This window comes from Scylla paramamosain, chromosome 2, assembly GCF_035594125.1.
Source record: "Scylla paramamosain isolate STU-SP2022 chromosome 2, ASM3559412v1, whole genome shotgun sequence".
Lineage (NCBI taxonomy): Eukaryota > Metazoa > Arthropoda > Malacostraca > Decapoda > Portunidae > Scylla > Scylla paramamosain.
Genome location: NC_087152.1, coordinates 41,114,052 through 41,141,816, shown reverse-complemented (window position 1 = coordinate 41,141,816; position 27,765 = coordinate 41,114,052). Strand labels below are relative to the sequence as shown.

The window sequence follows — 27,765 nt, the reverse complement described above, 5'->3', positions numbered from 1 at the left end:
CCTCATTTCCCATCCTTTCTTCCCCTCTCCTCCTCTTCCCTTCCCTCCTCCCCCTGACCTTCCCTTCCCTCCTCCCACTTCCCTCCCTCTATCAAGCACCATCCCTATATTTTCCCTTCATTCACCAGTTTTCCTCCACTCTCGAAACACCCCCCCCTTCCTTCCTTAACCTTCCTCCTGTCCCCTCTTTACTTTCCTCCTCCTCCTCTTTCTCTCCTGTTCACCTCTTCTTCCTTTTTTGCTCCTCTCTCTCTCTCTCTCTCTCTCTCTCTCTCTCTCTCTCTCTCTCTCTCTCTCTCTCTCTCTCTCTCTCTCTCTCTCTCTCTCGTTACCCCACCACAATAGCCAACATTAATAAAACATCCCATTATTTCTTTCTCCATTTCTTTTATTCTTTCATTTTCTGGTGTTTCTTATTGTCTCTCATTTATTTCTTGTTTTTTTATTATTATTTTTTATTCTTATATAGTTTCTGTTTCTTGATTTTGTCTCATATTCTCTTATTTTCCGTTTTTTTATTTGTTTAGTTTCATTTTTCTTGTAATTTCTTTGTTATTTCTTGTTATTTCTTTGTTATTCATTCATTTTATTTTATGCTGCTAGTATTTTTTTTTCACTTCCTTTCCTGGAATCTAACTTTTTTTACTCTACATTTCTTTTTTTTTTCCTAAGCGTCTTATTGTTTTTTTTTTACCTTTCTTTCTCTCTTGATTGCATTTATTTTACGATCATTTTTTTTTATTTTAATTTTTCGAATAAGTCAATAATGAAAAACAAACCTCACTCAAACTCGTCCCCCATCACTAACTGACTTTCCTTTTTTCTCTCACGCTTCCTTACCTTCCCCCTCTGTCTGGACACTTTCCTTCCTCTCTTTCTCTCTCGACTTTCGTTTTTCCATCACTTTTCCCTGCCTTCCTCCTTTTCCCCAAGCTCTTTCGTTACTCTCTCTCTCTCTCTCTCTCTCTCTCTCTCTCTCTCTCTAGACTCGTTTTTCTGCCACTCACTGTATTTCCCCGAGCTCTTTTGTTGCTCTCTTTAGACTCTCTCGTTTCTCTATCACTCACTGTCTTTCCTCTTCCTTCGCTTTGCTTTTCTTTCCTCCTTAGAACTACGCCAAATTTTTTTCTTCTTTTTTTTCATAAAGCGAGGAGCATTCATTGGTATGAGAAAGGTAGCAGGTAAACTTAGGCTGAAGCACGTGACAGTTTAATAAGGATTCTGCATTATCCATCAAAAAAAAAAAAAAAATCCTTTAAAAAAACAATTAGCCATGTCTGTATGACTGTGGCCTTTGAAAAACTGTTCTTGTGGGAAACTAAATACTCTCAGACATTATTACGTAAAGTGGGAGTTTTAGTATACTAGTAGTAGAAGTTGTCGAGGCTTTCAATGACGTTTTCAAGATTCTAGTGATAGTTTAATATGGATTCTGCATTATCTTTACAAAAACACTCATAAAAAACTCCACTAATCATCTTTATGCTTTTAAAAAATTTTCACACACACGTTTCACACACAACACTTCAGCGCCTCACCTTCCAGCCACCGTCACTCACACCTCCCTTGCCTCTCCCCCACAGGACCACATCCAGGAGGTGCTCATGAAGTGGGAGCAGATTGACGACGAGATCTGGTCCAAGGTGATCGTGTTCGAGAGGAACCGCCGTGTGGCAAAAGCTTACGCCCGCGCCCCTGTGCTCACTGTCAATGGCTCAGACGACGGCTTCGATGGCTTCCGCATCGGCCTGTGTGGTTTCGAGAACCCCATGAGAGACCCGAGGACTGAGGAGATCCGCCGCCATATTGGCCACGTGAGTCTGAGAGAGAGAGAGAGAGAGAGAGAGAGAGAGAGAGAGAGAGAGAGAGGTGGTGGGGGTAATGAATGAAGTACTGAATACGCATCCAAATTTTGGACGCGTTTACCTGCCTGTTGTTATTTATATATTTGTTTATGTATTTATTTGTTTATTCTATTAATTTGGGGGAATAACATTTAAGCGGACTTTTTTTATAGTCAGCCTTCTTTTCATGTAAATAAGTGAGCGTATGTAAATAGTTAATAAATAAATAAATAAAACTAGTTAAAATTCGGAATATTTGTGTAAAACTCAGGTAATAAATATTTTTGACAATTTTCAGGTGTGTCATGTCATGTTAAATTAAAAGTTTTTTTTCTTCTTTTTATACGAAAATGCCACAAGCCGTGAAATTTCATTATTGAGTGTGATATTTTTTTCATATTTTCCAATTGAGTCTAAAGTGATGATGTTTATAATAATAATAATAATTATAATAATAATAATAATAATAATAATAATAATAATAATAACAATAATAATAATAATAATAATAATAATAATAATAATAATAATAATAATAATAATAATTGTATTTTCCCCTTCATTCACATGGATTTTTGTGGATTAAATTTCTGTGCACAATCTGAAATAACTTTTTCATTTTAATTTTCTATTTCTGTTTTTTTTTTTTTTTTTTATCCATCATTTCCTTATTTCTCATCTAATTATATTTACTTTATGGCACCATCTAGATAAACGAATCTCTCTCTCTCTCTCTCTCTCTCTCTCTCTCTCTCTCTCTCTCTCTCTCTCTCTCTCTCTCTCTCTAGAACAACAACTACTAGCTATATTTTCTTATCACTGCCCTCATTTTCCTCACCGAGTGCCCATGTTCTCTTTACCGCCAGCCTCACGTTTTCTCCGATCTAGTTCTCGTTTTTTGCTCAACTTCAACCTTAGGCTCCTTCTCCTCTCTTTAGATTCAATTCCAGAATCTTGTTTTCTTTTATATCACCACTTAATATATCGCCTTCAGTGTCTTTTACGTGTCTTCTTTCTCTCTTGTCTTATTTTCCTTTGGTCTCCAGGTTATCATCATCCGGGTTTTCTTCTTTCGTTTCATTTCTCTCTTTGATTTATTTGGGTTTCTTCTTTTAGCTTCTGTGTTTCCTTGATTGTCTCGATCAGGATTTATTTTACTCCTTCGTTTTCATTTTTCTTTTTATTCGCCTTCCTTTTCTTGTTTTCGTTCCTGTTTTTGTTTGTCTTACATTTCATCAATCTGTTTTCTTTTCAAACCGATGTTTTTCGTTTACTTTTCCTTTATTTTTCTCTTCTATTCTTCTTCTTCTTCTTTTTTTCAGTAATCAGAAATCTCACTGTCCCTTGTTTTCTCGGCGCATCACCATCTCTCTCTCTAATCCACGCGTTTTCTCCACTATTCAGGGTGAGAAGGTGAAGATGGACGACCAGAGCAGCATTCTCATTAAATTTAGCAACCACAGATCTTATTAGTAACAAAAGTCGTCCCACTGTCCCTTGTTTTCCTTGGCACATCACCATCTCTCTCTAATCCACGTGTTTTCTCCGCTATTCAGGGTGTGAAGGTGAAGATGGACGACCAGGGCAACATCCTCATCAAGCGCGTGTCTAAGGCTGGAGTGTTTGTCAAGGTTCCCAGCGATGACAACGCCGTCAACAACGATATCCTCAGACTGCCAAATTACGCCCTGGAGACTGACAAACCCGTCATGGTGTGTGTGCATGTGTGTGTGTATGTGCGTGTGTGTGTGTGTGTGTGGCAGTTATTGTCTGTCTTCTCATTCTTGTGCTTCTTCTTTTAGTTTGTTGTGTTGTGCGTGTCTTAAACTTTCTTCTTTTAATCGCTTTCGTTTTTATTTAGTTCTTGTTCTTGTTCTTCTCGTTCCTTAGTTTCTTCTCTTATTATTTTTTTTCTTTCAAGTTCCTCTATATGTTGTGCATGTCATATAGTATATTTTTCTTCGTTTCCTCGTTTTCTTCTTCTTCTTCTTTCGCGTGTCTGTGGCCTTTATTTTTTGTCACTACTTTGTGTTAGGTTACTTTTATTGTCTTTTTCTGGCAGTGGTGCATACGTCAATGCCTTGTTTCCTCACAACCATCCATTGTTACTTAGGAGATCACTTCCGCCTGCCTCTGTCTCCCTTTCTTCCTTTCACTGTCTTGAAATATTGACGAATGCCGACACGCCCTCCTCTTCCTTTTCCTTCTTTACCATGATCTTTTCTTCTTTTTTTTTTCATTACATCCTGCGTGTTTATTTTTCTCCCTCTTCCTTCTCTTTTTTTTCTTCTATTTCCTTTTGCTTTTTATCTTGATATTTTCTTCCTTTTTTTTTTATATTCATTAATTTCCCCTCATATCCTGCGTGTCTACATTTTCGCTTATTTTTCTTATTTTCCTTCTCCATATTTCTTATCCGTTTCTTCCTTTTCCTTCTATCTTTTATTTTCTCAATCTGTTCTTCCTTTTTTTCTTTTTTTATTTTCGTTTCACATTTTGCGTGTTTGTTGATTTTTCACTGATTTTCTCCTCCTCCTCCTCCTCCTCCTCTTTCTCTTACTACTACTACTACTACTACTACTATTCACATTTGCTTCCCTGACATCCCTCTTACATCTAACTCTCTTTTCACTGTCCATCTATGTCATGTCTTGTCCTCTTCTCAATCCCACTCTCCTCGCATCAGATCTATTTATCTTTTCCACTAAACATGATAAGCCCACATATATTTGACATTTTTATTATTTGCTTAGGAGCTTTCTGGTGTAAGTTAACTGTTTGGTCTTTTGTAGTTGTCTTTTTCGTATGTTTCTGTATTCTTATCACTTCTTTCATTAGCTTATAACTCTCTTTAATTCATATGCTCAGGAGTTGTTCAGTTTAGGCGAACTGTTGGTCTTTTGCAATCTTCTTATTTTTCTGTTTTTGTTTTCTTACCTCTCTTCTTCCATTTGCGCTACATCCGTAAATTATGGCACCTACAGTTATCTTGTAGCTCTCTTTTGAATATGTGCTCAGGAGGTGTCTAGTGTAGATTAACTGTTGCCATTCCACAGTCCTCTTATTTTCTTATGTTCCTATATTCTTATCACACCTCTTCCATTTGCTCTACATTTCTAAGATGTCATAAGGTTCACTCAATTAGGTTGTAGCTCTCTCTTTAAGTACTGAGGAGCTGTCTAGTTTAAGTTAACTGTTGATCTTTTATAGTCTCATTTTCTTGTTTCTATGTTCTTATCACTCGTCTTCCATTTGTTCTGCACTCCTAAAATGGTATAATGTTCTTTCAGTCAGCTTGTAACTCTCTCTTTGAATACTCAGAAACTGTCTGGTTTAGATTAACTGTTGGCCTTTTACAGTCCTCTTATTTTCTTGTGTTTCTATGTTCTTATCACTCTTCCATTCACTCTACATTCGTGCAGTGTTATAAGATTCTCTCAGTTTGGTTGTAACTCTCATTGTACTCATGAGCTGTCTGGTGTAGATTAACTGTTGGCCTTTTGCAGTCCTCTTATTTTCTTATATTGCTGTTCTTATCACTCTTCTTCCACTATGCATAGATCTACCTTCCCTAAATGTTATAAGGCTTTGGTTGTAAATCAACTGGCCTTTTGGAGTCTCTTTAATTTCCCATGTTTTTGCATTATCACTCTTCTTCCATGTGCTCTACACTCCTAAACCTTCATAACATTCCCTTGACAAGCTTGTAATCCTCATAAGAAGATAAGAAAATAAGGACAGCAGCAAAACATGTAGCAGTTCCTGTGTAAAACATGCCTACCTGTTTTCACACGTCATCCCCATCCATAAATTTATCTTATCTACTAAATTATCCAATCTTTTGACCTTCAATATCATTTGTAGCTCTTCGACATCACAAGTTCTAACGAAATGTGGAGAAGGAGATTATTATCCTCATAAGAACATATAAGAACATAAGGGAAGCCACAAGAAGCCATCAGGCCTACACATGGCACTCCCTAAGTATTTCTACCTGTCATTTCCACCCATAAACTTGTGTAATCTTCATTTAAGCTTCCCTCCTTCTTGACTAGCCACAAACAACACAATAACAAAGTCTATTCAAGTCTTCTAAACTTTCCTAATTAACCCTCTAATATCACTTGAATGTCCTTTACAGCTGTTTGACATCAGGCTTCATCTGTTATCCCTATCCATGAATTTCTGTAATATTCATTTAAACCTTCTTCTCTTTTGACTTTGCAGTAAGGCCTGTACTCAGAAGCCACTTTGCTCTCTCACCATGATTATTTTCAATGGCTATATATATGTTAATAATGCAGAAATCTTGTCAGTGTGTCACTAGGACCATAAAAACATCCTTATGACTTTAATTAGAGCCTTTTGAAAGTAGTGGAGATGAAGTGTTTCCAAACATGATCCTAACAACAACCAGAGCATTCCAGTCATCCACAACTCCCTAATTCTCTGACCTCCCATACCCCTTGCAGCTGTTCGACATCAACAAGTTCCAGCAAAACGTGAAACGGGAGATGCGGCGCCAGTACCCGGACCGCTCCAAGCTTGAGTCCCAGTGTGTGTGTGTGATCGCCTTTGTCAAGAGCGAGCCAGACCTCCTCGACTGCCCCATCTGGGTCATGATCATCAACATTGTCGCCATGGATATGCTCAAGAGTAAATTCCCACCAGGTAAATGCTGTTTTGTTTAGTCTTTGTGGATGGGTTTGTTGTTTTAGTAGGATGGGGAGAGAGAGAGAGAGAGAGAGAGAGAGGAGAGAGAGAGAGAGAGAGAGAGAGAGAGAGAGAGAGAGAGAGAGAGAGAGAGCTGTAAGTTCTAGTATAGACTGGGTCATGATCAGTTGTTATGATAATTAAGCTTATGATAAAATTGCCACCATCAAATAGCTATAAATGTAAACATGCTGAGTTATTACCCTGTTTCTTTCTATAAGTTAATTAATGGAGAGGAAGGCAGTCAGTATATAGAACAAGAAGTAATGGTTGCAAGCTCTATAGAGTTAGAGTTTAAAAGGACAGAGTAAGAAATTGGTTCTCAAATAGTGGTAGGTGACTGCATTAGACTCAGTAATCAGGTTGTCAATGCTGAGACATTAAGGAGCTTTAAAGAAGATTACATAAATTTATAGACAGGGAGGGTAAGTGTATGTAGGTTAGCACGTTTTATACAGGGACTGACACATGTAGGCATCTCCCATGTTTTCTTATGGTCATATATCTGGAGTAAGCTAAGCCAATACAAAACAAAATCTTCAGGTTCAGTAATCAGAATAGGACAAGAAATAATCAGTTCAAGCTTAGTAAAGTTACATTTAAAAAAAAAAGAATAGGAAGAAATTGGTCCTCAGATAGAAAGGTAGATAACTGGAATAGACTCAGTAATCAGGTTGTCAGTGCAGAGTCGGTAGGAAACATAGACAAATTTACAGACAGAAATGATAAATAGGTAGATATCGATAGGCATGTTTCATACAGGGACTGCCACATGTAGACCTGATGACTTCTTGCACCTTCCCTCATTTACTTACACCCTCCTGTTTACTATCATCATAGACACAAGGTTCAAGACTACCCCATTAGCCAACATAATCACAAAGCAGCCACCCAGATAAAGATGATGAACAAGAGGTACATAGTAATTACACTGGGAATTCAGGTTAGCAGGGTCATGACCAAAGAAAGATTATATACATGGATGTACTGAGGTGAAGATTAGCACCACAACAAGAATTCAGGTTTGCATGAGTGTTGTAAAAAGTAGGAAAGGTAAGCAGTGCACTAGACTAGAGTGTTGTTACTGTTACTGTTGTTATTGATGCATGACAGAGAAATAGGAGCGTTGTGAAGTGTTGCCAGAACAGAACATAACAGAATAGAACAGAACAGAAGAGGTCAGGTCGCTAGTAATGTATCTAGGTCAATTGTTGGAATGTAAAAAAATGAGTAAGAGAGAGAGAGAGAGAGAGAGAGAGAGAGAGAGAGAGAGAGAGAGAGAAAATGATGATGCAACTTGCCTTAATTTGTGTTATTAGTTCATGTCTGAAAAGTGAAAGCATATGATTTTTGCTGTATTTTTCTTGATAGTCTTGTTGTTTTAATGTGACTTGCTTCATTTTTTTTTGTTATTGTAATGTGTATTTTTTTCTCTCTCTCTTAACATTACTCAAGTGAATGTGTAATATCTCTCTCTCTCTCTCTCTCTCTCTCTCTCTCTCTCTCATCTCTCTCTCTCTCTCTCTCTCTCTCTCTCTCTCTCTCTCTCTCTCTCTCCTCTCTCTCCTCTCTCTCTCTCTCTCCTCTCTCATTCTTTTAATAGTATTACTCAAATAAATGTGCAGTCTTTTCTTCTCTTTTATCTTACTTAACTTACAATTACTTATATAGACCTCTAGAAATTATATACTTTCTTATTTATTACTTACTTTCCCCTTTTATTCACTCTCAGTCCTTTTTTCCTCTCTCTCTTTTAAGAATGTGTAATCTTTTCTTTTCTTTTTTTCTCTTAACTTAAAAATATTCTTATGAATATTCTTATGAACCTCTTAGAAATTTTTTACCTTTCATTAATTACTCAGTTTTCCTTTCTGTTCACTATCCACTGTCTTTTATTATTTCTTCTAACATACTATCTCCTCCCACTCTCCCTCTCCCTCTCTCTCTCTGTCTCCCATCACTCCCCCACTCCCATTACTCACTCCCACATATGACATACCTTCACTTCACTGCCATAACTCCTTCCTCCCTCTTCACCTTTACCCTTCACTCTTCCTTTCCTTCACCCCTTCACCCCTATCTCTCCATTCCCTCAGCCTTCCCTTCCCTTGCCTTCCCTCCATTCCATCATCCTTCTCCAACCTTTCCATTTCTTCATTCCTCCTTTTGCCTCTCTGTTCCTTCACTATTTCTTTTTTTTTCATTCCCTCTTTCTTTTTCTCTTGTCTCCCTCTTTCTTCATTTCTCCTCCATTTCCTTCTTTCTTTAATCTTTCTATTTCTTTGCTCTTTCTTTATCTTTTCCATTTTTTTCCATCCTGTCCTTTCTCCAATCTATCTTTCCTTTCCTTTCCTTTCTTTTCATTCTTTCTCTCTCCTCTCCATTCCCTTAATTTTCTCCAGTCTTTCCATTTCTTCACCCTTTCCTTATCTTTTAATTTTCTTCCTTTTTCTTCTTTCTTCATTCCCTCACCTTTCCCTTTCCTCTTCCTCATTCTTCCTTTCCTTCCATTCCTTCATTAATCTTCAGGCTTTCAGTTTCTTTCTCTTAACTTCCCCCATCCTTTCTTACTCACAAGCTTTTTTTTATCAGTCCCCACCATCTATCCCTCTCCCCATTCCCTCATCCTTTCCCAACTCTCTCCTATTCACAAACCTACTCCTCTCTCTTTAAAAGTCTCTGGTGGCTAAGAATAGAGAGAGATTTAATAGTAAAGATTAGGTGGATATAGGTAAGCATGTTTTATACAGGGGACTGCCATGTGGAGGCCTGATGGCTTCTTGCAGCTTCCCTTATATCTTATGTTCTTTTGTCTCAAGTGAATGTGCAATCTTTTCTTTGTCTCTCTCTCTCTCTCTCTCTCTCTCTCTCTCTCTCTCTCTCTCTCTCTCTCTCTCTCTCTCTCTCTCTCTCTCTCTGTCTCTCTCTTTACTTAAAATTACTCTTATAAACCTTCAGAAGTTGTATTTTTTATTAATTACTTGTTTCTTTTTCCATTCACTCTTAATCTTTTATTTTTTTCCTTCTCTCTTAAGATCACTCAAATTAATGTGTAATTTTTTATTTTTCATTCTCTCTCTCTCTCTCTCTCTCTCTCTCTCTCTCTCTCTCTCTCTCTCTCTCTCTCTCTCTCTCTCTCTCTCTCTCTCTCTCTCTCTCTCTCTCTCTTGAAATTTCTCTAATGAACCTCTAGAATTTGTATCTTTTATCAATTACTTAGTTCCCATTTCATCTTTCCACTTACTCTTACATCCCTCCTCTAGAATTTGTATAATTTTATCATTTAGTGTACGCCTTACCTTTCAATCAAACACTTAGTGTCCCATTCCACTCACTCTTACTCCCTCCTCTGCAGTGAATGTGGTGCCCAACATCAGGAACCGGCCCCCGCATCCCCCTCCCTGACGAGGACCCCTACAGTGTGGCAGGGTCCGGAGCCTCCTCGGGATCCTCTGTCAAGGACCGCAAGGACAAGCCACCCAAGCTCCCCCCACGCGATGCCCCAGGATACCCCGGCCCTGTATCCAGGTCCAACGGAAAGGTGAGAGAGAGAGAAAGAGAGAGAAAGAAAGAGAGAGAGAGAGAGAGAGAGAGAGAGAGAGAGAGAGAGAGAGAGAGAGAGAGAGAGAGAGAGAGAGAGAGAGAGATTGTTTTTTTTCATCAGGTGAATTCTATTTATATAAAGTCCTCCACATGCCAAATTTGAATCAGTAATTGAATGGAGCTGTTTTCTAAGTCACTGAAATAACTTCATGGAAAGTAAGCATTTTATTGAACACTGTATAAAGTCATGTTTAAAATTGAGTTTTATTTGTTGATTATATATATATATATATATATATTTTTTTTTTACATATGTGTTATTATGTATATATGTACTTATTTATTCCAAAGTGTCTTAGCCATTTTTTTATAATAGCTATAATTCTTCTAAATGCCATTCTACATATTTATTTTTCAAATATCCCCCTTAACCATTGTGTATTCCTTAGTGAATCTTCAAATCTTATGTATATAAACATGTCTATTCATATATGTATTCATTTATTCATTGTGTTTTTATTGTCTGTTTTCTTCTGATAAATGTATTTTTATATATTCATTTATTCTATACTTCTTCATCCTTTATGTATTATGTATTTCCTTTTAAACCCTTTCACTGCCTTCTGACACATCCTTCCTTAACCACAAAACATTCTGACAATCTTCACCTTGGTTCCACAGCCACCTCTAAACATTAGACATGGAAAAATTGCAAAGGAATGGTACATTGCTTTTAGTTTAAGAAATTGTTACATGTCACACTGAAAGAGCTAACTTTTATGTGTATCTTTGCCTTCAGCCTCTAATGTTCCTCTTTCCCTTAGGCTGAATATGGTGCTCTTAATGAGAATGCCTTCATATTATACTGTGCTTTTGATCTAAGGAATTGTTGAATGTCACAGTGAACAGGTTAATTCTTATGTATATGTTTGTCTTCAGCCTCTAATGTTCCTCTTTCCTTCAGGCTGAATATGATGCTCTTGATGAAAATGCCTTCAGGAAGATTCAGTCCCGTAACAACAACAACAAGGCCAAGGACCGCAAATATGGTGAGAGAGAGAGAGAGAGAGAGAGGAGAGAGAGAGAGAGAGAGAGAGAGAGAGAGAGAGAGAGAGAGAGAGAGAGAGAGAGAGTTACAGTAAGCCTTAATGTTTTCAAGCCATTCATTATTTATTTATGGAGAATTTCTTTTTTTATTTCTGCTTCTTTTCCTCTATTTGTCATGTTGTTAACTTATTTTCACCTCAGAGAACTGTTTGTGTTTGTGTTTATCTATTTACTTATTTATTCAGTTATTTATTTATTTATTTATTTCTCATCTAAACATGTCTTCTTTAAGTGTCTTTGTGTCCTCTCAATTATCCAGCCTCTCTTTGTTCCTGTTATAAATCTTTCCTGTCCTCTCTGTTGAATTATATATTGCAATTAAGTCTTTCCTCTCTCACTTCTTTCTTCTAATGTTGGTATTTCCTTTTCTTTAAGTCTTTCATCATGTGTGTGTGTGTGTGTGTGTGTGTGTGTGTGTGTGTGTGTGTTATCAATTAATAAGTATTTCCTCCATTTTTTCTTTGATTTGTTTTTTGTTTTTTTTTCATCTTTGTTCTGGAATCATCTAAATCATTGCATTACTTCCTTGTGTTAGACTATTTAATTACCACCTCCTCTTTGTCTCCAGTCTCCCTTTCATTGTGTGTAGTACCTGCCCTTCAAAACATCCTGGGTTCCTGAGCTATTAACTGAACCTCTTCCTCTCTGTTCCTGTCCCTATAATTGCTTCATGGCTCTTAACTCTGTGTCCTTGAGTCCCCAAATGTCACAAGCTGTACATCTGATCCCTGCCTCTCACTATGTTTCAAGCCATGCATACCTGTATAACTTATTCTTTTAGACTCCCATCTCTCTGTTACTGTTTCAGATCAAGTGTCTATATTTTTCTCTTTTTTAATCCCATCTTTCCCTCTCATTGTGTTTCAAGTCATGTGTGCCTGGATTTTTGTATTTTTTTTTTGCTACTCTCTCTCTCTCTCTCTCTCTCTCTCTCTCTCTCTCTCTCTCTCTCTCTCTCTCTCTCTCTCTCTCTCTCTCTCTCTCTCTCTCTCTCTCTCTCTCTCTCTGTGTGTGTGTGTGTGTGTGTGTGTGTGTGTGTGTGTGTGTGTGTGTGGTTCAAATCATGTGTGCCTGTATTTCTTATTACTGATAATTATTTCTGAATATTTTCCTTATTCGTGTAGATTATCCTTAATGTTGTAATATTTAGGTTTGTGTATGTTATTGTACTCTTTTCATAGTGCATTTTTTCATAGTGCACTAAGGTATGTCTACATGAGTGTATGTGTATTAATAGTGATAATTAATTCCTATAGTGTACTACATGCATGGTTTCAATCAGTAAGTTGCCTAAGTACAATAACACAAGATTTGGTCTCTGTGACTTCAGCTATAAACAGGCCTAAATTATCACTAATCAATAAGACCTTAGCTATTTTTTGTTAGCTTTATTAATATTGATAAGGAATAGTTTCAGTCCATTAGGTTGCCAAAGTACAATAACACAATATTTGGTCCCTGTGACTTCATGTACAATCAGGCCATGAATGATCTCTATTCATTAAGGTCTGAGTGACTTTCGTTGAACCTTCACTACCCTATCAGTGTTTTAACATGTCCCCTGTGTCCCTGCAGACGACCCCTACTACTGCGGGCTGAGGGCTCGCATCCCCAACTTTGCTCAGTCCAAGTCGAAGGATAAACAGGAGCCGCCCCGCGCCCAGTACCCCGTGCCAGCCCACCCCATGTGGCACACCCGCAGCTACGACTCTGGCATGGGTGAGCCCCACAGCACTCACATATACCACTGACACACACACACACACACACACACACACACACACACACACACACACACACACACAAATGACAAAAAGCCTTTCTTATGACATGACTGCCTTAAGATTCTCTCTCTCTCTCTCTCTCTCTCTCTCTCTCTCTCTCTCTCTCTCTCTCTCTCTCTCTCTCTCTCTCTCTCTCTCTCTCTCTCTCTCTCTCTCTCTCTCTCTTAATTTTTTGCACACTTTCGCCGATTCTTAACACCATTGCAGTAAGTTTCATTTTCCTTCAAAACTTTCTACTAGTTTATTTTCTCACAAATCTAACTTTCTCTTGAATATCTGTTTTTTTTCTTCATTCACTCAAGTTCATTCACATTTCCATATTTTCTGCTGTTTTTCTTTTTTTTTTTACATGATTTGCTTTTTTTCTTGTAAGCTTTTTAGTTTAACTTGTATTTCACTTTCTTTGAGATTTTTTTTTTTTGCACTGTTATTATTATTACTCTTTTTCTTATTTTTCTTTGCATTGCTGTTATTGTTCTCTTTTTTCTTTCTTGATTTTCTTTGTTTTGTTGTTATTGATTTTTTCTCTTTCATTTTTCTTTGCTTTATTGTTATTGCTCTTTCTTTTTTTCTTTTCACTTTTCTTTACTTTGTTGTTATTGCTCTTTTTTTTCATTCCCATCTTCTTTGTATTGTTGTACTACTTTCTATCTTTTTCCTCCTTGACTGCTGCCAGCTTTGTGTGTGCTTCATCATGTGACTTGATATAAGGAATTACTGTACATATTTTATTCACAGTACTGTACATTGGACTGACTGACTGACTGACTGGTGAGTATGAATGGACTGACTGGTGGGTAGTCTAAGTGTAATTGTTGTTTACCTAAGTGGCAAAAGGAAGGTGAACTGACTGATTATTGACTGATTACTTATGTTAGAGATACTTCTTTGTTTCTTTTCATGGACTATTTAAACAAGCCATTGACTGACTGACTGACTGACTCACCGGCTGACTGACAGACTGACTGACTCACCGGCTGACTGACAGACTGGTGTACTGACTTTGACTGACTGTCTGCAGGCCACACACACACACACACACACACACACACACACACACACACACACACACACACACACACACACACACACACACACACACACACACACACACACACACACACACACACACACACACACACACACACACACACACACACACTGACACAAACACTCACTTACTCAATCAAACACTTATTCACCCACTGACACACACACACACACACACACACACACACACACACACACACACACACACACACACACACACACACACACACACACACACACACACTCTCACTCACTCACTCACTCACTCACTCACTCACTCACTCATCCATCTCTTACTCTTCCCAATAATATTTATAAATAATACTCATAAATAATACTCATACATTTCATACATTTCCATATAGTTTTAATTCATATTGAGTAAGGAATATAATATTTTTTTAAGAGAATATTTCCATCACTTTTGATCCAAGGAATGAAATCTTACATCCTTAGCAAGCAAGAAGAGATTTTGCTGGTTTTGCTGTGTATATACTCTTTCCATTAATCATCATTAGTATGTGGGGAAAAGTTGTATTTAAAGATGCATTTTTTGTGTCTGTTTTATATATCATCATTAATCTCACAATACAATTATCTGAGGTGTGCACAGACCCCTTCTTTACGTTTTCTGTGCCTTTTTTAATCTTTTCTATAAGAGGACAAACTCTTGTATGTCAACCTGTCACTTGTTATTTTTAACATGCAGTTTATTCTTGATTCACATTTCAAATCTTGTTTCTGTGCATATATGTATTACTTCACTGTATTATATAATATTTAAGTTTACTTTTCCACAGTCTCTCAGTGGTGTATATATATATTTCTCAGTGCAGTCCTTCCATATGGGAATTAACTTCTATTTTCATATTGTCTTAATTTGTCTGTTTTCTTGGTTTTGTTCTCATTTCCAACATGATCTGATTATTATTTATTTTCTTGTGTTAAAAAGTGTTACCAAATGTGGTGCACACCCTAAATGCTCCTTTAAGGTATATTCCATAAGTATCAGGATTTTTTTCATTCATTGGTTTCTACTGAGGAGCAGCAGATGCCTTGGGGTGTGACTCTTGAGGTGCCAGTAGAGCAGGCTGTCTCTTGAAGCATGGAGGTTGAAGGCTGAGGTGCACCACTGCATTAATTAGGCATCATCATTATTGCTGTTGCTTTTTCAATCTTGCTGATATCATAGGACATCATGGTATCATCCTTTTCAATTGTATTATCATCACTACCATTTTTATTCATTCCTACCCGATCCTTTTTTTGTTATCATGCTCTATTAACCTCTAGTTGAGATTAATAGCATCATCAAGTTTTCATATCTTTCCCTTTGAGTATCACAGGCATGGTTCAGTCATCAAAACAACCTGCCACTTACAGCTTTTCCTCAATATCAAGTCTTCTAATTTGCTGAGAATCTTTTAGTTATCAACTCTGTAAGAAAAAAAGTAAAACATTTATAATCTATTAAGACATTCTGTTGAAACAAACACCTGTCAGGTCAATGCAAAAAAAAAAAAAAAAAAATGAAATACTAAAAATATTCAGACATTGTATATCACAGCTAGTTATATGAGGGAGGTAAGAGAAGGCAGAACAGAGGCCAGGAGGTGTCAACAATATCAGATCCTTTTAAAGATACTGTCAATGCAAGTATTCAGTAAGATGGAATTAGGTATATTTGTCAATGCAAGTATTCAGTAAGATGGAATTAAATACTTTTATTCACTCATCCTGTTGTTACTTAATTAAAAGTTTCAAAAATTTTAAGATCTTATAATCATACATTGTCTGATATTCACTCATCCTCCTTCACTCTCCCTCTGTCACTCATCTCTCTACCAGCCATCTGTTTGCCTAAGAAGGAATAATAGTTGCATATCTTCTATACTAACTAACAAAGGGAACAGCACCTAGATATAACTAAGGTACCTATTTATACATGAATTGAAATAATATGTCAGTCTGCATAGAGTTCGCCTCATCTCATGTGGCCTTCATCAGAGCAGCAGTTCAGTCATCTACTGGTGCCTCAGGTTCATCCCATTCCTGCTCCTCTTTGATCCCTGTGCCTTCCTGCTCCTCTCTGTCTCTGCAGCAGCTCATCGGCTTACATGTGGAGGCTCTTGGTCACCTGTTGGCCATTGGATGAGCTGGTGGCTGTGTTGAAAATTATGAAAATAAGTATTAAAGCAAACTGCATAACTTCATCTGGCATTCAACTCTTTCTTGCACACTAGCTGTCAGCCACCACCTCGTTTTCTGTTACTGGTTTTCATGGTGTCACTGTTTTCTTTAAGGGCATCTGCAGGAAGCACAGCAGCTCCTGTCCCTATGGCACCTTCTCTATGCATGTTTTTCATTCTCTTTATTTTTTTTCTCTTCTAGCTTTCTTGCAACAGAACCAAGTGCAAAATATTCACAGACTAGAGAGAAATCCTTGTTCCTGGGTCCCGTCTGTCCCTATGAGGAATGGTGAGTGTGTTTCCCGCAGCCTTCGCAGGACCTGTTTGTTGCCCTCTGTTTGTCACCATCACCTCCACCATCACCACCCTCATGCTCATCAGTCCTCATTCACCACTGTTCATTGATGTTTCCCCTCCTGTGTCTCCCCATTGGCCCATACTCCAGTCTTTGCATTTCTTATTAAAATTGAATATTTATGTCCTTGTGCTACTTTCATTCATATTTATCATGCTTTCTCCTCTTTATGTCCTAAAGTCACATAGATAAGAATATTGTGACTTCTCAGAGCATATATTCCCTTCCCATTCACTATAAATGCCACTGTTAGAGTTTTGCATGAGCCAATTTGAAATAAGCTCTGTCAGGAGAAAGTTGGGCATGATATAATCAAATCATGTCTGTTCAGGTACACTTGGTGAATTTACTTAGGTCCTCCCTCTTGTTCCCCAATTAAAGCTAAAGAGATTAGCTTAACCTCCCAACATTCAATAAGGAAGCTAAGGTAACCTCCCAACATTCACTGATTCTTTATTCATCTGGTATTCAATGTCATAATTCAAGATTTATTTGTCAAGTTTCAATCTGATTGCTCCTCTGGTACTCACTGATTCAAGAAGGAAGCTGAGGTATATTTTGTCAAGTTTCAATCTGAACAGGCATTTAATTTCTCTCCCCCTATGCTAGCACGCTCATGTTGATTTCCAAGGCCTTACTTAGTTCACTGTCCACATTCCCTTTTCTGTAGCTGAGTCATTTTACTGGTTAGCTGTTGCATGTCCCTCCAGTCTTGTTGTCTCCCCCCTCTCCATGTTCAGACACTGACAGTTGTGTTCCCTGTGCTTCAATATTCAGTGTTCCCTCATACATACATATATACATACATACATACATACCCTTCATCTTGGATTTTCATCAGTGTTCTCTCTCATTCTACTTGTGTCTTTTTTTCCTTTATGACTATTGATCTGTTCTTCATCTTCCTCCTTCTCTTTCCCTTTTCCTTCTCCTTTTTGTTCTCCTTTTCCTTCTTTTCCTTCTCTTTTTTCTTCTTCTTCCTTCTCCTCCTTCTTATGACTGTTTCCTTTCAATCCTCTTTCCTGCTTCAGTTATATCATCTATTTTCTCCCTCTTTTTTTCTTTCTGTCTTTTTTTCTTTTATGACTTTGATCTGTTCTTCATCTTCCTCCTTCTCTTTCCCTTTTCCTTCTCCTTTTTGTTCTCCTTTTCATATTCTGTTCCTTTTTCTTTCTGTCTTTTTTTCTTTTATGACTGTTGATCTGTTCTTCATCTTCCTCCTTCTCTTTCCCTTTTCCTTCTCCTTTTTGTTTTCCTTTTCCTTCTTTTCCTTCTTCTCTTTTTTCTTCTTCTTCCTTCTCCTCCTCCTTATGACTGTTTCCTTTCAATCCTATTCCCTGCTTCAGTTATATCATCTATTTTCTCCCTCTTTTCTTCTTTTCTGCAACTTTCATATTCTGTTCCTTTTTCTTTCTCTATATTCATGGCTAGACAAGATCCTCTTCTACTAAATGGATTTCCTTTTCTTTTCAATCTATTTTGTGTCAATTATTCTTCCCCTTCCTGAACTCAAAGTCTTTATTCTTTCCCTTTAATTTATCTTTCTATTGCTATGGACTTGTTCTTTCTCTTTCTATCTTTATGTACCAATATATAGATCTCAGTTTTACAATATCTTTTTCTTTTTCTTTCTCTGAACAAATATTTTCCATTTCCTTACCTTTCCATTATATGCTTCCCTTCATTTCTCACTTCACTTCAGTTAGCATCCCCATTCTTTTAAAAGTTCCACATTTCCCAAGAGACACATTTTCTCACTTTCTTATCATATCACCATATTTTTCCCTTCATTTCTCACTCCAGTAAGCATTTTCCACTACCTTATCTTTCCTTTACATGTTTCTCTTCACTTCCCACTTCTGCAAGCATCTCCATCCTTTCTAAACTCCCACATTTCTCAAAAGACACATTTACCACTTCCTCATCTTTCTCTTACATGCTTCTCTTCACTCTTCCACACTCCCATCCTTTTAAAATCCCCACATTTTCCAAACACATTTCCTCACACACACTAGAATTGATCATTCTTTCTTTCAAAGACTTGCAGACTTCTTATGGACACTCACCACTCTTGGTCCCCATTATATTCTTGACTAAGACTATAGACATCTCCAGACATACCCCCCTCACTCTGCCAAGCATGTCTTCCTTGCTGCTGTGGACATGACTGAGGGAAAGACACTTGCAGACATCTACAGACATACTCTTCTCTTGACTAAGCTTGTCTTTCTTGCTGCTGTGGCCTTGACTGTGCAGGAATGGACAGCAGCTTCAGCACGACTCCACCGCACAAAGCTTCCTATCTCCTTTGCTGCTGTGGCTCCAACTGTGAAGGAATAGACAGACATGTAGAGGAGAGATATATGTATGTACACTGGACTTCTTAACTAACTACAGCACTGAGCCTTTCTCGGACATGACTTAGCAAGGATGATCATAAGAGAACTATGAAAAATGATATTCGTGTAAATAGTTGTTTATTTGACTACAGTATTGGGTGTAGATGTATAAGAGCAATATAGATGACTCGCAAACCTGTTTAAAAGTCAGTTGTGTATTAGCTTGACTGTTTGGTGACTTACTGACCAGGTATTGCACTTATGACACATTCAATTCAGTGTTTCAAAACCTAAATGTCTTTATTTTAATTTAATTTTTTTTTATTTCTTCTTACTTGATATGAAACTGTCCAGATATACTGTTTTTTCTTTCTTTCATTGGAAAGTCTTCTCTACTTTCTTAGTTGACATATAGAATACTATAAATATGTTATCTTTATTTATTTGACAGTCTTCTCTTCATATAATTCTTTTTTACTGGGTAGTTTTCTTTTTTTTTTTCTTGCTTAACATATGAAACAGTATAAAGTTCTCATTTCTTTTATTGGACAGTCTAGCTTCTCTTCCCATCTCTTTTTCATTGAAGCCTTCTCATCTTGATACTGACACATAATATTTTAGTCTGGGTTTTTTTATGAATTAACTGGAAACAGGACGACTCATTCACTAAAGTGACTAACCCGTATGACTGATTTGTTACTGATTTGGCCGAGCACTGTGTGTGTGGCTATTACTGACATTAACAGCACACTGAGACTAACAGCTTACTGAGACTAACAACGTGTGGAGCTACTTATTGTTGAACTGGGGTGTTTTGAGAGTGAAATTAGTAGTGTCAAGAATGGTAATATTGTGAAACTGAAGTGAGCGATTTAGCTGAGCCCTCTGTACGTGTGTGGCTGCTACTGAGACTAATGTATGAAGGTACCTAATGTTCAACTGGGGTGTTCTGAGAATGAAATTAGCAATCTCAAGAATGGTATCATTGTGAAACTGAAGTGGAATGGCTTCGAGATGTGAAGAAATCAACAATCCCACTTATTTTAGACTCTGTAGGCCTGATGAAACATTAATGTATTAAAATTAATAATGGCAGTTTCATAATGAAGACTGTCCATCTTAAAACAATGAAAAACAGTATCAGAAAATATTCATACATACAACTGAGAAATGAATGAACACTTCCTTACAGATCAATAAAATGGGTGCTGTAGTTTGGCTGTGTGAAGAGAAGAGAGAAGTTAAATGTGTACAAAGACTATTCAACTAAAAGAAATAATTAAAACGTATCACATCACTTACAAATAACTGAAAAAAGAACTGCTTACTTTCATATAGATAAATTAAAAGGTTTCAGTGGTTTGGCCATGCGATGAGAAAGGAAGAGCTGTATGTCAGAAGAGAGATAGAAAAAGAGGTGCAAAGCAGGAGACCAAGAGAAAGATGACAGCAGAGGTGGACAGACTGTGTAAGAGAGGACTCAAGAGGATACTGTTGGGGGGGATGTGTATGACTGGCCTGGTGTAGGAAAGGTGTCAGAAAGATTGAATCCTACATAGACATGGGGAAAGGAAGTCAAGGTTAAAAGGAGGAGTTAGGAAGAGGAAGTACAATGGGAGGGAAATGTTAGTGGCCTATCCATTGTGGTAAGATATCAAGAAAAAAAGATGATTGTCCGACAAATAAATATGAACAACACAGGTTAAACAGAGGAGGTAGAGGAAGAGAAAGTGTAGGAAGAAATACAATAGAGGGAAATGTTGGTAGCCCATACACTATGGTAGATGTCAAGAAAAGATGAGTTTTCTATAGATAAATATGAATAATGCAGTTTCATTGCAGATACAATCAGTTAAAACATCAACCTCAAATAAAAAGGAAAATATTATCCAGTGAATAAATATAAAAGTGCAATTTCATGGTGTCTCAGTCTCAATGTTTGACTACAATAAACTACTTCACAAAAATACTGCAGGTAGAACAGTGGTAGGACATGATAATGATGAGAAAGAGATTGTAAATGAGATTAAATGAGATGCAGAACTCAAAGATAAACTGTAGTGAAGGGAATGTAAATATACACACTGTTATTTGAGAAGGGAATTGTGAAAGAGATGAGGAGATGCACAGCTCAGAGACAAACTGTACTAAAGGGAATCAAAATATGGACATTTAATTGAGAAGGGAAGTGTGAGAGGGATGGGATTAGCTGCTCAGGTTAGAGATGAACTTTACTGAAGGAAATTGAAATATATACAATGTAACTTGCTATTACTTGTCCTGTGACCTGTACAGTGCTAATTACAGTTCAAAATGTGGACATTATTACAAGTACTGAAAGACCACATGTGTGCTGTTACTTGTACATGTGAACTAATACATACATTACATATATTACCACCAAATGGACACTGTTACTGGTCATTGCTTATTCTCTGAGACTTGTACAGTACTAATTATGGCTCAAATTGCAGACATTACTATAAGTACTTTCAGACTGTTTGTGTATTATTACTTGTATATCTGACATTAAGTTAGATTACTGCACTTGTCCATTAAGAAGTAAACACTTGATCTTAAGGAGTTGTTTACTGTTAATTGTTCATTAAGACTTGTATGTATACTGTTCACTTCATAAGATGTGTGAACTTTAGTTTCTCTCTCTCTCTCTCTCTCTCTCTCTCTCTCTCTCTCTCTCTCTCTCTCTCTCTCTCTCTCTCTCTCTCTCTCTCTCTCTCTCTCTCTCTCTCTCTCTCTTTGTGACTGCAAGCTCAAGACATGAAAAAATACCAACTTAGACATTATTAATTCTGTGTGACACTCACGGCAAGACTTGTGACTCTCTTTTGTCTTGTTTTGTTTTGTGTTTTTGTCTCGTGACAGAACTGATGGAGGGATGTTAGACAGACACTCATTCTTTCACCCAATTATCCTTATCTTTCTATCAGCAATTGGACTCAGACGTAATGAGGCTCCTGCTACATCCTATCTGCTCCCAGCCATGCATCCTATTCCTTCATTACTCCTTCCCTTTGACATAGTTTCCTCCCCATTTCTTTCCATGTACCCTATACCCATGATCTTATTTCTCCCACATCCTTACTCTTTCCCAACCCAGCCACACCCCTCACAACCTGACCAACCTCAGATACACTTCTTCATTATAACATAATCCTAACCTCTTACCTCTACATCCCTCCCTTTTGTCTTTTCTTCTCCTATCACCAATCTTTTAATGTCCTCCTCCTCCTGCTCCTCCTCCTCTGCCCTCGACGCCACAACACAAGATATGCACCACCTTTTAAGCATAATAAAAAGAGCAATTAATTTATATATTAGTAACTAAGAATAATATAGTTTGCACTGTGATATTTCCCCCTCACCCCACTCACTGCCCACTCACTAACCAGCGCTCCCTTCCTCTCTATTAGAAACTGAGTGGGAATCTTACTGGGGCTCGTGAAGTCAGAGAGATAGTGAGGGACACAAAAGTGAGAGAGAGGGAAAGAGAGAGAAAGAGAGAAAGAGAGGAAAAGAGGGAGAGGAAAATAAAGAAAACAGGCTCCTCTCCGAGAATGAAGTAGGTAAGCCACCCACTACCTACCTACCCTCTCCTTGCCTGCCTCAACTCTTGCCCGTGTTGGTGTAATAGTGGTGCTTGCTGGGCTGGCTGGCTGGCTGTCGCTGGTGAGGGCAGAAGGGAGGCTGGCTGGGGCTGTCTGTGAGTGTGCCAGGGATCACTGTACATAGATAACTTGTGGAGGGAAGGGAGGGAGGGAGGGAAAGTGTGTGTGTAAGTGACTGCACCTAACCTCTGCTTCAGTACAAAGTGGTTACTAAATCAAGTGAAGAATGTGAAGGAGTGTGTGATGTGGTGAAAACTGGTTGGGATTTCTTGTGGTGTTGCATAACTTTTCAACGCTATTGATCTGATTTCCATGTTACCGTAAGTTTAGAACACTGTTTGCTGCAAGAAGGAACACTATACATATACTGTTAGTTATACAAGTATCTGTAATGTAGGTTTTCTCAATGCTACAGTATTTGCTACAGGAAACTGAATATTAATCATCTACCATTAGTTTTGTAAATCTCCTTTCTTGATTATACTTGTTACAGAAAACTCTGAAAACTGAATATTAGTCATCTATAATTTGTTCTGTAAACTTCATTTTCCTTGAGACAAATATAATACATGCTGGTGAGCCACAATAAGACATGTGCTTGGTGAGCCTCTGTACTGGGATAGAAAAATTATGTTAACTGTTCTTTGGTCTTCATTGAGTCAGAATAATACAGCAAACAATGCCAAGACACTTCTCAACTTGATGTGATGAAGGCTGTAAACCACTAATTTGAGCACACATGCACCACTCTTGGTTTCAAGAGATCCACAAATTCTTCTTGTGAGAGTGAATCATACTTGTAATTTTGCACTCTTAAATTTCCTGATCCTGGCACAAAAGGAGTTTAAGTTTGTTCTGTGTTTGTCACTGCAAGCTGCTGTTTGGCTGTGTCTCTTTTCTTTGATCAGATTAGGTTTGAAACCAGTTAAGTTTACCTATGTGCTTGTAAACTTCTTGAATCCAGTCACAACAGAAATTCAGGTCCATGCCATGTTGGTCACCATAAATTGCTGTTTAGCTGCCTCAAGTTAGGTTTGATTCAGTTAAGTGTATCTGTATCAGGCTACTCTTAAATTTCCTGAACCCAGTCACGAAAGAAATGGAAGTCCATGTTATGTTGTTCACTGTTTGTTGTTGTTTGGCTGCCTCACTCCCTTGATCAAGCTAGGTCTGACTCAGCTGTCTAGACCATTCTGTGAGTCCAGCACTTCACAGCCTGGCACTTTGCTCCTTTGTTAGTCCTGAATCTTTTGTGCATTGTTGCTGGAAAACACAAGAAAAGTATGTATTCTATCCCTGCAAATTTTTTATTTATTTATTTATTTTCATGTGGTGCTCTTCAGTCTACCATTTTTCCCTTCATTATTTGTACAATTACTCTATTATTATTACTCAGCAACTTCCAGCATACTTTCCTACTTTTGTTTTGTGATCCACCCTCTCGTCACTCGTTTTCTTGTGTCTGTACAAGGTTCCAATATTCGTTCCTTCATCGCTTGCTGGTCACTCAGTGAGTCAGTCTTGTAAGTACATAAGTTTGTGTCTGTATGTCTCTCATTTGAAGAGAAAAGAAAAAGAAAGTCTTTGCTGATGTACTGTTCTTATATATCACAGGTTTACAAGTCTGTGCTGGTTAGTGCGGGTAAATACAAATTGTTTGTTTTCATTTGAGAGGTTAAATATTGACACTCAGGAATGACAATAACAGTATATGTAACTTTTGACTTAGATTTATGGATTTTTCCTGAAAATATCAGTATTATTATCTTCAGTTTATTTATTCATTTATATATATTACCTATATTTATTTGTTTACTTATTTTATTTATTTGTTTATTTATCTATTTATTTATTTATTTATTTATTTACTTTTCCATATAATTTTATTTATACATTTATTTATATATTCATCTTTTTTTGTATGTAATAAATATCTCTAAATTCTGCATCTTGCACTAAGCAGGCACATCTGTACGTACGTATGTCAGTATGTTGCATGCTGAAGAATGAATGGGTAACTTGCATACCTATGGGAGAAAAAAAAGAAAAGAAAATGACCTAATACTAAGGAGTAAAAGAACATTACTAAAAAGTGTACAGTTTCTGTGTTCTAATACTCTACAGCTGCATGCGTTTTTCCTCGTACGTGGCACAAACCTCTGTCACTATTGTCACTGCATGCTGAACAGTTACTACTCCTTCCTGTATCATAGTAACCTCTGTATTACAACACTTATAAGACAACCTTCTGCTACCACTCCTGCAGCATCTCTGTCTGTGGTGCATTGTATATGTTGTCTCCTCTTGTCTTTGTTGTATGATGCACTTCCTTGCCTGTCTTTTGTTGGCCTGTCCAGGATGTACCTTTTCTTGTATGTAGTGTTGAAAAATTTCACTTCTTTTTGTCATCGTTGTTTCTCCTCTATCTAAGGCCTTTTGTAAGTATGTAGGTGTTGCAATGACTTATGTGCTGTGAGAAAGATCTGTTGCATAAGTAAAGTGAGAGTATATTAGTAACAGGAGTATATGCTATTAGAAAGACATTGGTGTGAATTGGAGTGGCTGTCATCTGTTGTGTATGTGAAGTGAGGGTGTAGTGGTAGTAATAGGAGTATGTACTGTAGGGAAAGGCACTGTGGTGAAGTAGAGTGGCTGTCATTTGTTGTGGGGATGTAATCATAGTATAGGAGTATTACTATAGGATTTATATAGTAAAGTGGCCAGTCATCTATTGTATATATGTAAAGCAAGGCTGTAATCATGATAACAGGAGTAAATGCTGTAGGAAAGCATTAGAGTTATGCAATGGAGTGGCTGTCATCTGCTATATGTGTGTAAAGTGAGGATGTAAGAGTAGTAATAGGAGTATGTGCTGTAGGATGGGGATGGTGCAATGATGGGATGATGGATGGGGACTGGGATGATGCAAATATGTGTATGTGTGAGGCTGTAGTTGTAATAGTAATAGGAATTATTTTAGAAGTAGATTTGGAATACTAGACACCTTGAAATATATATTAGTAGAACAGTATTACAGTGGTTTGCATATGATGGTGAGTGAGTGTTATGAAGTCAAAGAGTACTTAACTTAGGAGTATGTGTAATTTGAGAGGTGCTGAGAGAGGCTAGGGAATCATTTACAGAAAATAATAGGACAAACTGAGAGGTGTTTTAAAAAGTTATGTATAAAGAATAAGAAGCATTAATTTTGTCAGAAATTTAGGAATCATATTATATTATGTGAATATGTGCTGTGTATTTAAGTATACATACATGGTTGTATACATAAGAGAAAAATCAGTTATTAATTGCAATGAAATACAGCCAGATTCTGAAAGTAGAATTAATGTATTTGGGAGACTGACAGAAAAGAAGAAAAGGAGGGTAAGCAGAAGATAACCAAGAGAGAGAGAGAGAGAGAGAGAGAGAGAGAGAGAGAGAGAGAGAGAGAGAGAGAGAGAGAGAGAGCAAAAAAATGAACACAAGACAACCGAAACTAGCTCCTCCACTGATACAACTTTTACTCCCACCAGACTCTGACTTCACTGAGTCCGCCTACTCACGCATCTACGGCCGCCTTCCCCTCCCGAACCGAGGCTACCTACCCCCTCCCCCGCCCCACCCCCGTGCAATGTACGTGGGGGAGTGGGACTGAAGGGGTCGGGGGAAGGGGTGGCCAAGGAGGTGACCAGAGCAATGAGGGACTGCAAATGCCCCCTTCCAGTCATCTGCCTCTGCTGAGATCGTGTGCCTGAGATTCTGGCCACTTGAGTCTCGTCTCGTCTCGATCTCACGGTGCACTGAGGAAGGAAGGAAGGACAGAAGGAAGGATGGAAGGAAGGCTCGTTAATGCCATCATCACTTTTCTCGTCTGTATGATTTTCTGACTTGAAAATTACACTGACCAGAAAACCATATGAGTCATGGTGAATGAGGTGAGGTTTAGATGTGCTGCAGACACACACAACCATCATGAAGGAAGAGGAGGAGGTGCAGGAGGAAGGTGGACCAGGGAAAGGAGCATCCCTCACCTCCTCCTCCTCTTCACCTGCAGCACTCACTCGCAAGACATGCAATATTTTCTCGGTGTCTGTAAATAGGGAATGAGCTGTGTTGGCAGAAGAGATTGTGAGTGATTCGGGCTCAACATACACCCCCCCTCCCCCTACTGAGTGTGTACAGACTCAATGGTGGTACACATGTGCATAACTGGTGGTGTGAGACTCGCCCTGGAGAAGACAAAGGCAAACACAGCACACTCCTGTCCAGGGCAAGTCTGTTTTTAAGAATGTTTTCTCTTCATTTTTTTTCCTCCTCATAAGGTAATATTTGTTTCCATTTTGCCTTTTTTTTTATACATATTTAAGTTCATTGCTCTTAGGGGGCTGTCTCCCCTTCCCCTGCTATCCTGCTCGTCCATTGTCCAGAATTCATGAAAACTAGTGTTGTTGAGTTCTTGGTGAGAAAACTTTCTCTCTCTCTCTCTCTCTCTCTCTCTCTCTCTCTCTCTCTCTCTCTCTCTCTCTCTCTCTCTCTATGGCAGGCCTAGCTGAGACACTGACAGAGGGAGGGAGTGAATCCATAGCCATCACAAGTTCAGCTTCATTAACTTGTATATAAATAACTGTAGAGCAGCACGGCGCTTCCCTGATGCCTTGGGACTCACTCCTCCTCCCTCCATGCGACACTGTATTATGCTTTTTTATATGTACATTTTCATCCCCCTTTTCAAATTCTCCATCCTCCTCTTCACTTTTAGGGTACTTTTATGCATAATGATTTGCAGACACTATGGACGAAGTATTTATCGTTACTTGATAAGAATGATCTATGCAAGTCTTGTAAAGCGTGACTTCTCTCTGTTTTTACTATTTTTGTATATTGCCAGGTATTTTTTATTGAATTACAACTACTGAACTGTAACTAGTGTACATGTGATTAAAAGAATTGATATTGTGTCTCATGTGTTATTGCCTTTACATATCATTTATCCTGTGTTATATTAATGAACAGATCTGCTGAAAACAAGAAGTGTGTAGCACTGAGCTTTTACTCAGTATTACAGAATAAATATTTAACAGAGTACCTAGTCATAGTAAGCCTGGATGTGAGTAGCTGGGGTGTGAAGTGATAGCTGCTGTGAAAAAATTGTTTGTTTTGATTTGTGGACATAAGTGATGTACAAGATAGACTCTCTCTCTCTCTCTCTCTCTCT

At 37.8% G+C, this 27,765-nt stretch overlaps 1 protein-coding gene across 1 annotated transcript in view; it reads left to right on the top strand.

Annotated features, from left to right (window-relative positions):
- Positions 1 to 27,508, top strand: part of LOC135115222 (uncharacterized) — a 159,609-nt gene extending 132,101 nt beyond the window's left edge. Inside the window, 9 exon segments of the mRNA XM_064031765.1 lie at positions 1,584 to 1,814; positions 3,401 to 3,556; positions 6,317 to 6,515; positions 9,913 to 9,941; positions 9,943 to 10,098; positions 11,065 to 11,149; positions 12,783 to 12,926; positions 16,433 to 16,519; positions 26,084 to 27,508. Of these exon segments, the coding sequence (XP_063887835.1) occupies positions 1,584 to 1,814; positions 3,401 to 3,556; positions 6,317 to 6,515; positions 9,913 to 9,941; positions 9,943 to 10,098; positions 11,065 to 11,149; positions 12,783 to 12,926; positions 16,433 to 16,519; positions 26,084 to 26,205 (1,209 nt within the window). The 3' untranslated portion in view covers positions 26,206 to 27,508.
- The last annotated feature ends 257 nt before the right edge of the window (positions 27,509 to 27,765 follow it).